The sequence below is a fragment of the Oncorhynchus mykiss genome, chromosome 2 (genome assembly GCF_013265735.2).
Source record: "Oncorhynchus mykiss isolate Arlee chromosome 2, USDA_OmykA_1.1, whole genome shotgun sequence".
Classification (NCBI taxonomy): Eukaryota; Metazoa; Chordata; class Actinopteri; order Salmoniformes; family Salmonidae; genus Oncorhynchus; species Oncorhynchus mykiss.
The window spans coordinates 58,955,865-58,970,470 of NC_048566.1; the positions used below are offsets into that span (position 1 = coordinate 58,955,865).

Genomic DNA, 14,606 nt, shown 5'->3' on the forward strand with positions numbered 1-14,606 from the left:
CTGGCCGATAATCCAATGAGGGTGCAGGACCACGATCGGAGACCATGTCGACCGGAAGTCCATGGATCCGGAAGACGTGCTGTACCATGAGCTGGGCCGTCTCCTTGGCGGAGGGTAACTTTGGAAGGGGAATGAAAAGGTTGGCTTTGGAAAACCTATCCACTACCGTAAGAATGGTGGTATTGTCATTGGACAGAGAGAGACCAGTAACAAAGTCCAGGGATATATGGGACCTGGGGCGATGAGGAATGGGGAGCAGTTGAAGAGGCCTGCCAATGCTTGCCGCAGAGTCTTATTTACGAATGTGGAAACGTCATGAACCATGTTGGGCCAACAAAAACGTTATCGGAGGAAAGCCAGGGACCAACGGGAGCTGGGATGGCAGGTAAGGTTATTAAAGGAATGAGCCCATTCCAGGACTGGGGTCGGGCAGAATCTGTGACAAACATCCAGTTAGCCGGGTTCCCCCTCCGGACTAAGGCAAATGGTGGATTGTTACTCCCACACCGATGTAGCCAAGGCGAGCGCCCTCCTGGACATCAGCATTATAAGACACGCTTTCTTTGAGCGATCCGAAAGAAACAAAGAGGGCTATAGCTCGAAGATCAGGGAGCGCTAGAAGAGAAACATCCGGCAGGTTCCAGGATCCCCAGCGTAGCACTATGGAGGAGGTAAACGGGGTTCTCGGGAAGCCGGGGTAGGCTGGAGAGCAGCACCCCTGGTAGCGGCATTACTGATAGTCTGGAAGGTCACCGTTGTGTTCTGCCTAGTAGATAGTTTACAGAATTGTTCCAACAATGCATTGAAGGCATGGTCATTGCAGATTCAGTCTTCCCAGCCTGGTGCAGGTCTACAATTTTGTTTCTGGTGTCCTTTGACAGCTCTTTGGTCTTGGCCATAGTGTAGTTTGGAGTGTGACTGTTTGAGGTTGTGGACAGGTGTCTTTTATACTGATAACAAGTTCAAACAGGTGCCATTAATACAGGTGACGAGTGGAGGACAGAGGAGCCTCTTAAAGAAGTTACAGGTTGTTTTGATTTAGAATGGACCATTATCATGCATCTGTCTCAAAACAGGGGCAGTGGGAAAAAATACATGTCATCTATACACTACCGGTCAAAAGTTTTAGAACACCTTTTCAATCAAGGGTGCTGCATCAGATGACCTGGCCTTCACAATCCCTCGAACTCAACCCAATTGAGATGGTTTGGGATGAGTCGGACCGCAGAGTGAAGGAAAAGCAGCCAACAAGTGCCCAGCATATGTGGGAACTCCTTCTAGACTGTTGGAAAATCATTCCAGGTGAAGCTGATTAAGAGAATGCCAAGAGTGTGCAAAGTTGTCATCAGGGCAAAGGGTGGCTATTTGAAGAATCTCAAATATAAAATATATTTTGATTTGTTTAACACTTTTTTGGTTACTAGATAATTCCATGTGTTATTTCATAGTTTTGATGTCTTCACTAATATTCTACAATGTAGGAAATAGTAAGAATAAAGAAAAATCCTTGAATGAATAGGTGTTCTACAACTTTTGACCGGTAGTGTATAGTTAAATAGCGAACGGAGGACGCTCTTCCCGTGGTTCATTTTCATGCCAGCCAGGTAGGCTATTGCCCTGTTGTAAAGTTAAACAATGTGCTTAATATTAGGAAAGTTGAGAAATAAATCTTGCATAACATGAGCTCATGGGCAATCATGAAGTGATTGATTACAGTTTTGAAGACATTTGCATTAATGTCCCAGTGATTAGAGGGACAATAGAGTGCTGAGTACTAGGCATTTAGCATGTTTGGTAGGCTACTAATGACCATCAGCAGCATCATAGCTTAGAGAAGCCTAATTACCGTGACTAAACAGTCATGTGGATTTTGACTGCCTTCATGACTCATGACCCCCGGTGTGGAGATAATACAGACACCGCAACAGCCCTAGTTACATCCCTTTTTGGGCTTGCAGTATATAGAACACTTTTTGGGGGTTCTTTATAGAACCTTTATGGAGATTGGTTCTATAAAGAACCTTTCTAAATCTCAAAGGATCTTTGTGAATCAAACAGGGTTTTTTATTCTGGTTATGTTATTTTGTTAAAGCACACTTTTAAAGTCTCAGTCACAAAGTGCACAAGTGCACAAGTGCATGCTCTGGGCATTACTTACTCAAATAAATGAAATTAGTCAAAAGATTCGTTCTTTGGACTGAACCAGTCAAAAAGAGACAAACTTCCCATCACTAACACTGGCAATAGTCGTATGCTGAATAACATATACTAGCATAACACAACAGATTAGATCAAGTGGAATGACAATCTCATTCAAAATTGCACAAAACAAGCTCAGTAAACCATGCCCCAAAATATTTTCATGAGCCGTCACCCCTACATTTGAATTATGACTAAAAGAGCAAAGAACCGTTTAGTGAACTGCAAAGAACCATTGAACGGAAACCATTGTTTCCACATTGTACCATCATCCTTCCCAAAGAACCCTTGAAAAACCCTCTGTGCGTAGCTGGTGTAATGAAGAACCATGCAAAGGGTTATTGAAATAACCAATACAGTGACAAAATGAAGAACACTTTTTTGGTACTAACTAGAACCTTCTTTTGAGAGACAAGAGCGATGCTCTCAAACCTTTTTCCCGGAGAGCTACCCTGGAGAGGCATTTAAGTTGATGACTGATAATCAATAAATATAGAGTGTTATATGAAGAGCAGAGGCATTTCTCTCAGTATTCCCTGTCTTGTCCTTCGGGCATATTAGCAGCCCCAGACCCTCTCTTTCCGGACCCCTAGCTTCTGCCGTTTTTTTATCTCAATTTAAAATAATTTATGTGGAACAGTAAAGTACCTTACTGTGATTGTTTTCAGTAAAAAAGAAAATGAAAGAAAAAAGCTTAGCACAGAGCTATTTCTCAAGAAAGGACTGTCTGGGAGTGGTCTGAGTGGGGAGCGGAAAACTGAAAACGAGCTGTTATTGGCAGAGAGGTTTGTAACTCTCTTTCGTATTGGTCCATTTACTAATTTACCACCTGGTGATGTCACCAGGCAGGCCAAAACCCTATCCCACCAAAAGAGGCAGAAATTTCAGCCGGTTCTTTTCAAACAGCTCTTCCACACCTCAAAAGTGTACACAGAGTGTACACAGAGTGTACAAAACATTAGGAACACCTTCCTAATATTGAATTGCACCCCCTTCTCCCCCAAGAACAGCCTAATCTCATTTTAAGCAGTATTTATCACCCAGGGTGGCCAGCAGTTGATAGCTCATTGACATGCTATTTCACAGACATACTGCCCCTCTGGTGAATGTAATAATGTTATTTCTGTCTTATCTCTGAAAGTTAAACAGTGCCCCCATCCGCCCCCACCAACTCTCCATCTGCACTCACACACATTCATGAAGGTAGATTATATCCAGTTTTTTTCCTTGGTGCTTTGGTATTAGTGATATACGTATCACTTCCACAAACCCCCTCCCCATCAGATAAAAGTATGGGAAAATGTAAGAATGTAATTAAGTACCTTTTGTGTTGTTCAACTCAAAATGTTATTGATAATTGAGACTATTACAGTCACTATCAAATTGCCAGTTTCAATAGGCCACTGGAGAATATATTACCTTATTAAGCAGTCCGTATACAATTTACTTTTCTTTGTCATCCTCTGGTCACCCTACCGGATTGTAATTTTGTGCAGGTTATCCAAGTGCATTTTGAATAGTATAAATGGTTTTGCCTCTCTGTGTTATCTATATCTCTGGCTTTCACATTTCTCCCCATGTGAATTGTTCATTTTCAGAAGGATACCTACTGCACCCCTGGCAAACTTCAATTTCATTGAGATTGAGGTGATGTGAATTTAAATTGCATGTCATTAATTAGATATTTTTCACTCAAAGTTAATCTTTTGATCTTTTTTTCCTTCACCCTTTTACCTTGTCTAGTTCCTTTGTGGTTGCATATGTCCCCTTTAAGAACATTGGCATCAGCTGTTCCCATTACAACATCAAAACACATTTGGTATAGGTTGTTGCACCAACAATAGCCCTGATGTAGAGGGCTGACAGATATCATTTTTCATGCTGCGGGCAGAAGTGACAGAGCTCAAGAGAAAGTGCAAGTGTCCGCTCTCTCTCCTCCTCTGCTCTCTTCAAACTATGTCTAGCCTATTGGCTGATATAGCACAGTAATCCCACTAGCCTAATATAATGGTCCACGTGAGAATCTCAGGTAATTTAACATATTTCCTAGGTTATTTTTGCTCATTTTGATATTGCCTTTAGGACCCAAAATTGCTGGGACCGTGGCTGGCAAGCGACTGTTACATGGGCCTAACTTAACATTCAGGACTGCGGTTGGGTTGGGGACCAGTTCTTGCTGGAACAGTTGGGAGTGGACAGAAAGCCAGTGGGAGCGGGGTGAAGAAATCAGTCCTGCACAGACCTCTACCCTGATGTTTCTGTTGTGATCCTCTGTTGGAGGAAAACATGTTTTTTTTTATCTCTCCATTACAGCTTAAATCTACTGTAACTTGATTGAGTTTGTACAATGGATTTTTTTTGCAATGCTTGTGGAGGTAATTGAGATTGCTTCCTTGACATTGCTCTCTGTGTGAAAACAATAACATTGCCCTTGGCTTTAAGTTCGTGCAACAGTGATTTGTTCCTCTTCTTTGCTGTATGTGCTGACATTTGCATAGTTTTATTTTTGTTTGTTATCATATATTCTGCTAAATTATTAATTTCCCCTTGACCTAAATATGTAACTCTCTCTCTCCCCCTATCCCTCTCTATCCCTCTCTATATCCCTCTCTCTCTCTCTGAGGGCCAATTGGGGTGTCATGATATGCAAATTCAAGTGTGCAAATGCCCTACTTTCTTATGAATAGCCATTTGTGTATGATCAAGTATAAAAACAGGTCTACATCAAGAGAAGACAGCTATTTGTAGAGCTAAAATGATCTGTTTCATAATACAGATCTAATTATTCATTGGCGGGTTTTATTCTGCCATTTTTCTTTCCCTTTGTCATTACGGATGCCCTTTCTGTGTGTTGTTTTCACTTCTGACCGTGCAAGTGAACAGGAATTGGCTTTAGGGGCTTGATAATAACGCCTGAACACACCCTCTCCCAACATGTGGTATTGTGGTGGAAGGTTGCAGTCTCCAGTGTCGAGCAGGTGTCGGGCACACGTGCGCGCACACGCATACCAGTGTTGTGTATGTATTCATGGATGCCGAGGGAAGCCAGGCTTCCCCAAAAATTTGACACATTTTAAATGTTTTATTTATGATAAAACAAAATTGTCTGTACCTATCTCACCCGAAAAATAATCTAAGCAAGGGAAACAGTGCCCCTCTGTCTCAGTATGTCTAGCCCATGTATCTGATGCTGTCATAGAGAATGATATAGGCCACTAGATGCCAAAAGGCTGTATTAGCATGGGCAGCGCCATTGAGGGTTTCCCCCATTTAAATTCATAAAAAATCCTACAATGTGATTTTCTGGATTTTTTTTCTCATTTTGTCTGTCATAGTTGAAGTGTACCTATGATTAAAATTACAGGCCTCTCTCATCTTCTTAAGTGGGAGAACTTGCACAATTGGTGGCTGACAAAATACTTTTTTGCCCCACTGTACATGTAGAAATCAGTAGGATTTCTATAGGATTGAGGTCAGGGCTTTGTGATGGCCACTCCAATACTTTGACTTTGTTGTCCTTAAGCCATTTTGCCACAACTTTGTAAGTATGCTTGGGGTCATTGTCCATTTGGAAGACACATCTGCAACCAAGCTTTAACTTCCTGACTGATGTCTTCAGATGTTGCTTCAATATATCCACGTAATTTTCCTCCCTCATGGCGCCATCTATTTTGTGAAGTGCACCAGTACCTCCTGCAGCAAAGCACCCCCACAACATGATGCTGCCACCCCCGTGTTTCACAATTGGGATGGTGTTCTTTGGTTTGCAACCCTCCCCCTTTTTCCTCCAAAAATTACGATTGTCATTATGGCCAAACAGTTCTATTTTTGTTTCATCAGACCAGAGGACATTTCTCCAAAAAGTACGATCTTTGTCCCCATGTGCAGTTGCAAACTTTAGTCGCTTTTTTATGGCAGTTTTGGAGCAGTGGCTTCTTCCTTGCTGAGCGGCCTTTCAGGATATGTCGATATAGGACTCGTTTTTACTGTGGATATAGATACTTTTGTACCTGTTTCCTCCAGAATCTTCACAATGTCCTTTGCTGTTGTTCTGGGATTGATTTGCACTTTTCACACCAAAGTACGTTCATCTCTAGGACACAGAACGCATCACCTTCCTGAGCGGTGTGTCGGCTGCGTGGTCCCATGGTGTTTATACTTGCGTACGATTGTTTGTACAGGTGAACGTGGTAGCTTCAGGCATTTGGAATTTGCTCCCAAGGATGAACCAGACTTGTGGAGGTCTCCAATTTTTTTTCTGAGGTCTTGGCTGATTTCTTTTGATTTTCCCATGGTGTCAAGCAAAGAGTCACTGAGTTTGAAGGTAGGCCTTGAAATACATCCACAGGTACACCTCCAATTGACTCAAATTAGACTATCAGAAGCTTCTAAAGCCATGACATCATTTTCTGGAATTTTCCAAGCTGTCAACTTAGTGTATGTACATTTCTGACCCACTGGAATTGTGATACAGTGAATTATAGGTGATATAGTCTGTCTTTAAAATATTTTTGGAAAAATGACTTGTGTCATGCCCAAAGCAGATGTCCTAACCAACTTGGCAAAACTATAGTTTGTTAATAAGACATTTGGGGAGTGGTTGAAAAACGAGTTTTAATGACTCCAACCTAAGTGTATGTAAACTTCTGACTTCAACTGTTGTCTAGTTGATTTGATGATGTTTAAATGTTTAAGTTGAAATGGCGCTGGAATAGCGGAGGCAGTGCTCCCTTTGTCTTTGTGCTGATTTTCTGTAACTCTCTGTGGTTCTAAATCAGTAGTTGTTTAGTAAACTGTCTGTCACGCTCTGACCTTAGTTCTTTTGTTATGTCTTTGTTTTAGTATGGTCAGGGCGTGGGTTGTCTATGTTTGTTTTTCTATGAGTTGGTATTTCTGTGTTTGGCCTGGTATGGTTCTCAATCAGAGGCAGCTGTCAATCGTTGTCCCTGATTGAGAACCATACTTAGGCAGCCTGTTTTCACCCTTGATTTGTGGGTGATTATTTTATGTGTCTGGGTGTTCCACACGGAACTGTTTCGGTTTTTGTTATTTCACATTGTTATTTTGTATTTTTCTGTGTTCTATTAAAAGTATCATGAAGACTTACCACGTTGCGCATTGGTCCTCTGATCCTTCCTACAACTCCTCGTCAGAGGAGGAAGAAGACCGTTACACTGTCAGAAACATTAAAATGCTTGACCACGCTGTAGGTCATGAAACTGTTTGTTACATTCAATATTTGCTTTGTGGACTTCACCGGATAGATACTGCTCTCCAGTTTTGTGATGAAACAAACATGTGGTTGAATTTATTTCGGCACTCTGTGATTGTTGTCTTTTTATTACCTCGGCATTATTATATATCATATGGAGTAGGTCTAATCTCGGTTACCCAGAAGTTAAATTCTCACGAAAGTTGTCATTCCCATTTAACTTATGTGGGGAATGACATTAACAATTGTGATTTCCATTTTGTGAAGGAAGGAAGCAAAGTCTCCTCCCTCGCAAAAGGAACTCTCGGCCAAATCCCTCCCTTTCGCTAATTTCACCTGTGTTTCTGATCCGTGTGAACACACGTGTGAAGCAGTAAACATGGAAGAAGTGATTGAGGATGTTTTCAACCTAGCTATTTTGAATCTTAGCAGTGTCCATTCCATAGTCCCAGTCGGTATTAGAACGGGAAAACAACCTGTGGTTACCTCGTTTACCCCATTGGTTCACAGCAAAATCTTGACACCTTTCAAACACAATTTGATTGTTGTTGGGGTTACAATAACTACCGCTCACAGGGCTTGAAATCACCGCCCCAGTTTAAATTCCGCCTTTGCGTAATCCTGATTCGTCCAAATAATCAATTAAGAAAACCCCAAACGAAGAACTACTGCTGCTTGTAATCGCATAATTCTACAGATTATTGACAGATTCTTGCCGTTCACACGTGAATCTGACCATGACGGATTTGATAAGGTCGAGGAAGCCTTGCCGCAAACCACCGTGAGATCTATGCCCATGCATTGGTTGGTTCCCTCCAGTGGTCTGTGCATAATTACAACCAGAGCTCAGATGGTGTACAGCAGTGTACTGATCATTAGAGTGTTCCTGTTTCATAACTTTAATGATCATGGTATTTCATGCATAACATGTCCCTTGTCCATCCATGTGCTGCAAATCCTACATTCTCATGTTTATCACACACTTTATCTTGCATCCTTTATTAAGGACACCGAAGTCTCTGTGTCGGTGTATATAATAGATTATTCTCTTTCTCTCTCCTCTCTTTGTCACTTACTCTTTCTCGCTCCCCCTCTCTCCCCTCTGTCTCTTTCTATTTCCTTGTCTGTACACAGGTGTTTTTCTAGTTTCCCAGCTAGCACATAACGTTCTGAGAACCTTTCCTAGAGCTTGGTGAGAGTGTGGTTGTCCTATGGTTATTTTGCATACAACCGTCCCACAACATTCTGGGAATGGTGCAGAATAGTTGCTTGGCTTTGGTACATCCTCAGCAAATTTAAGGAAGTTGACAAAATAATGTTATTTTCATGGCCTTTCATTACTTTAACAGAACTTTTCCTAAAAGTTCAAACATGATCACATTTAATTGCATTTTTGGTAAGTTGGTTCTCCAACTGGTCTGCCATTGGGAATGTTCTCAAATAGTTCCGAGAACATTAAGGAACAACGTTATTCTGTGGTTATTTCAGTACTTCAGCAAAACTTATTCCTACAGGTTTTCCTCATGGTTCTATTTAAAGTAATGTTTTCAAATTGCTCACAGAAAACATTAAGAAACAACGTTATTCTGTGGTTATTTCAGTACTTCAGCATACCGTTTCCTACAGGTTTCCTCATGGTTCGATTTAAAGTCATATATTTAGAACATTAAGAAAACTTTACAGTTAAAAACGGAACGTTCTTTGAACATGACTAATGTTTTCATCTAAGAATGTTATTTAAAAACAAACACTAAGTATACCAAACATTAGGAACACCTTTATAATATTTAGGTGCACTCATGTTGACTCCAATGCTTCCCACAGTTGTGCCAAGTTGGCTGGTGGACCATTCTTGATACGCAGGGAAACTGTTGAGCATGAAAAGCCAAGCAGTGTTGCAGCTTTTGACACAAACCTGTGCACCTGGCACCTACCACGATACTCATTTCAAAGGCACTTCAATATTTCGTCTTGCCCATTCACCCTCTGTATGGCACACATACACAGTCCATGTCTTAATTGTTTTAAGGCTTAAAAATACTTCTTTAACCTTTCTCCTCCCCTTCCTTTTCACAAGTGACATCAATGACCACGTTTACATGCACACAGTATTCCGAATAGTAGCCCATAACACCGCTTAAGAAGACCGTGAATGTTCCTGAGTGACCAAGTTACAGTCTTAACTTGTCTACTTGACCTCAATTACATTCGCACAGTATTCTGGATATTAGCTTATTTCCCGCTTAAGGTCTTATCCCACTCATGAGTATCCCTGTTTCCATGAATAAACACAATATTCCTAATTTAAGTTCATATGGGTTAAATTGAATATTAACTGTCATCTGGACACTGACTTGTAGGCCTATAACCTCTCACATGTAGCCAAATATAATTTTAACTCCTGCAGAATATTGCATTTCTTTCAGTGAAATTATACAACAGATGTTATATTTGTCTCAGAAACAGAAGTGGAGAAATATGATTTCTTTCTGTCAGCATCTCTTGAGAAAATGTGAATGCACATGTAATGTGGTATCTTTGACACTGTGATGCAAGCAGACAGTATTTCAACCACATAAAATATACACCCAAGACAAACTGAAGTCTTATCAGAAACGTGTTTAGTCATTTCCTCATATTTTTCATTTCCTTCAAACCCGTCAAACTGATGACATTTGGACACTTTGCACAGGACCAATCTTTACACTGTTTTGGAGTTATGTTTTCTCCATGGTCCCTAAATGAAATAGACAACTTTAGTGGTGTTAACTAGATTACTAATGCATTCATTCATATGATGTAAGACATTATTCTGGTGAGTACTGCTTTATTTAGTCTTCTGGGGCTAAAGTTGACAGAAGAGTAACTGCATGTATCAAACCATAGTTGACAAACAAATGGCCTACCAAAAGTCGTCATTATAATGTGGCCTACCAAATGGCGGAAATTACAAGTAGAAACTTAATTTAAATGATAGTAAATTTATTATAGTAGGCTGAATTATTATGGTGGATCACACTGCACTTTTTGAAGTGATTTGTTTGACAATCAGATGAAAACATCATCCCACAACACCCATGATATGTAAAACTGAGCCTGCGCAGACCACAAAAACAACAGTAAACCTAGATAAGGTGTTTATATGCGTCAACTTGAATAACAATTGGATATTGGTATACATGTAAACGCGGTCAATAAGGGATCATAGCTTTCACCTGGATTCACCTGGTCAGTCTATGTAATGGAAAGAGCAGGTGTTGTTCATGTTTTGTATACTCAGTGTATACATTCCGTTCCCAGCATCAACAAAACTCTATCTATCCTCCTATCGTGTTAAGTGTGTTGGCCACAGCCACTAATTGGGCACATCTTAATCAGTGCCTGTTTCCTTTGAAATGGGGTCTGTTTGAAAATAAAATGAACAGCTTGGTATGAGTGAAAAAAACATGCTAGCTCCATCTTGGTGGTGCAGTGGACTAATTCCATGGATAGAGAATAAAAGATCATAGTTTGAATCTCACTCACGCCATGCCACAATAAAAAATAAATGTGTTTGCATGATTAATGCCTAAGTAAATACATTTCCAGGGTGTCCTATCTGTGCGTTGAGTTCAAAACACAAAATAAGCTAGCAGTGTTATTAAAAGTCTTATTGAAACATTCAGTTCAAGTTAAGTAGGTTAATCAAAACCCTCAAAATAACCCGAAAAGTAATTCAAAAAATGCACTATATAACAGAACAAATAAAACATTAAAAACATTTAGAGAATGTTCTTAAAACCTTATTTCATTACCTTAAAATAACCCTTAAATTTTGTTCTCAAAACGTTAATAAAACCTCCCACGAAAAAAATTCCGGGAACCATTGTGAAACATTGTCAGAACCTCCCTGCAACCTAAAAATATACATTCCCAGAGCAGGCAAAATGTTGACTTCCATTGTCAGAACGTTTAAAAAAATGTTCAGTTTTACTGGTCAGAAAAATGTATGGCTTTGTTTTCCGAGAACCAATGGGAAACCAAAAACATACGTTCCCACAACTTCCAAGGACCCAAATGATAGCTGGGCAGTTTGCAAAAGCAGCCTGCAAACTTCCAGACTGCCATACATTTTGAAAAAATTTCTCTCACATATGTTGTGCAAAACATTCTGCATCTGACTGGATGTAATTTGGATTTTGTGAATTGATACCATTTTGTGATTTTGTCACAGTAGTAAAAAATATTGGATTTAATATATTAACCATTGACTTGTAATAGATAGATAGATAGATGAGCTAATGGTACATCCGCCAAAGAGCCACGGCCATAACGAGAGTAAACCGTCCCTCTTCCTCTCCTGTCCTCTCCCCACAGCTCGCATTGTGAGGAGCCGGCAGTGGTGTGATATGATGCCTTGCTTGGAAGACGAGGGCTGTGACCTCTTAGTAAACCAGTCGGGCTGGACCTGCACACAGCCTGGGGGCCGGGTGAAGACCACCACGGTAAGACAAGACTGCCAAGCCTCGTAACCACACAATCTGTCACAGTTAGAGTGACCAGAGGCCATAAGACCTGTCCAGGGACCATTGTTTGGCCTTGATGTGTTTCTGGGAATGGCGTAGAGGCCCCTGTAGAAACATTCAGAGCTACAATACCATTAATTTGCTGGAGAATGTAATTTAATGTGAGCCTTTGCCACCTATGTCTATGTGGTCATTTCCTGATATAATCAGTTGTTTGTATGACTGCATCACTTAGCTATTTGAATGTGTTACAGTATGTGTTATTTTTGTCTATATGTGGTAACATAAAGAAAACCAAAGCTTAAGTTTGTTGTTGAAATAATTCTCACTCATGCACACTTAACGTCACTCACTGAATGGTGCTTCCGTCGCTATCTTGTCAGGGCATCAATTTCACCGCTGATTAAAGAGCTCCATTTCAATAGCTTCATTATGCAGCATTAATTTGCATCCTCATCATTAGCATGTTGTCTGATGTTCATAAATGTAGCAGAAGGTTGTGCATTTAAATCTACGGCACATGCATTGCAGCTAATCAACCTAATTTACACTACCGTTCAAAAGTTTGGGGTCACTTAGAAATGTCCTTGTTTTTGAAAGAAAAGCACATTTTATGTCCCTTAAAATAACACAAATTGATCATAAATACAGTGTAGACATTGCTAATGTTGTAAATGACTTGAAACTGGAAACGGCTGATTTTTTTATGGAATATCTACACAGGCATACAGAAGCCCATTATCAGCAACCATCACTCCTGTGTTCCAATGGCACGTTGTGTTAGCTAATCCAAGTTATCATTTTAAAAAGCTAATTGATCGTTAGAAAACCCTTTTGAAATTATGTTAGCACAGCTGAATCCTATTGTCCTGATTAAAGAAGCAATAAAACTGGCCTTCTTTAGACTAGTTGAGTATCTGGAACATCAGCATTTATGTGTTCGATTACAGGTTCAAAATGTCCAGAAACAAATAACTTTCTTCTGAAACTCGTCAGTCTATTCAAATTCTGAGAAATGAAGGCTATTCCATGTGAGAAATTGATAAGAAACTGAAGATCTCATACAACGCTGTGTGCTGCTCCCTTCACAGAACAGCACAAACTAGATCTAACCAGAATAGAAATGGGAGTGGGAGGCCCCGGTGCACAACTGAGCAAGAGGCCAAGTACATTAGAGTGTCTAGTTTGAGAAACAGACGCCTCACAAGTCCTCAACTGGTAGCTTCATTAAATAGTACCCGCAAAACACCGGTCTCAACGTCAACTGTGAAGAGGCGACTCCGGGATGCTGGCCTTCTAGGCAAAGTTCCTCAGTCCAGTGTCTGTGTTCTTTTGCCCATCTTAACCTTTTCTTTTTATTGGCCAGTCTGAAATATGGCTTTTTCTTTGCAACTCTGCCTAGAAGGCCAGCATCCCGGAGTTGCCTCTTCACTGTTGACGTTGAGACTGGTAATTTGCTGGTACAATTTAATGAATCTGCCAGTTGAGGACTTGTGAGGCGTCTGTTTCTCAAACTAGACACTCTAATGTACTTGTCCTCTTGCTCAGTTGTGCACCGGCGCCTCCCACTGCTCTTTCTATTTTGGTTAGAGACAAAATAGAAAGATCTGCCGTTTCCAGCTACAACAGTCATTTACAACATTAACAATGTCTACACTGTATTTCTGATACATTTTGAAGTTCTTTTAATGGACAAAAAAACAGAACATTTTTAAGTGACCCCAAACTTTTGAACGATAGTGTATATATTTTTTTAGAACATTTGTACATGCTTAAAGAAGGCATTACCCGAATCTGAATAATTTACAAATGTGTTATGGCATCTAACATAAACATCCTCCTAACATGCATATTTTAGGGTCTGCCGACTATTGTAAAAATCTGTGATATTCTTCTGCATTGTAAAGAATCAGGCAGAATTAGCTGAATTTCCATCCAGAAGTGTCTTGAAGGCTGAAGGGTAGTCATGCATGCTCAGGTCTTCAGTGCCATGGTTCGCAGGCTGAGACAGGAGGCTGGTGGGCTGTCAGTCTAGTCACTGAATAATGAAACCTGTCAACCCGAGGATCGCTTTCAAAGTCAAGCATTTTATGTGCAGAAATCCACTGTTCAGGTACCATTGCTTTTAATGAGTCTTCTTTTAAAGATGGACAGGGGGGGCAAGGGAGCTGCTAACCCTGTAAATTCTGTTTCAAATAACTCAGTTGTGTCTTGGTGGACAATTAGAGCCATCTCCTGTATGGCGGCAGCAGACTCCATTCTCTGCCAATTGTGGACGATGCTAAGGGATTCAGCTATTTAACCACAAGGCTTTAACAGGGACAAACAAACAAGCCCATTTTTCTAACTTGACTACGAACAGACCTCCAAGGTTAAGCCCTGCCTTGGATGTTGTTATAGAATAAATTTGACTCAATTGCATTGAACCCCTTTGCCAAAGGATTGTGCAAGTCACAGTAATGTAACCAGCGACATTTTCAACAGATTGTCTCAAAACTATGGATTTGTCTTGACTGCATGCAATTTATCTTATAAACACATACAGGACATTAACACATTACAATCAGGTTACCAAAATGTTTATGCATTTTCCGTGTGTTACTACACTGTAACGATGTGCGCTGAGAGTCGGGAAGCAAGTTCAGTGAGTGAGGGTTTTAATAAATAAACGCAACAAAACAACAAACAAG

The 14,606-nt window shown here is 40.4% G+C and overlaps 1 protein-coding gene across 2 annotated transcripts in view; it reads left to right on the forward strand.

Annotated features, from left to right (window-relative positions):
• Positions 1-14,606, forward strand: part of LOC110492721 (chemokine-like protein TAFA-5) — a 235,985-nt gene that overhangs the window by 158,482 nt on the left and 62,897 nt on the right. For both annotated transcript variants that reach the window (XM_021567187.2, XM_036951914.1), the window contains exon 3: positions 11,768-11,895. In XM_021567187.2, coding sequence (XP_021422862.1) covers positions 11,768-11,895 — 128 coding nt within the window. The remainder of the gene's footprint in view (positions 1-11,767; positions 11,896-14,606) is intronic.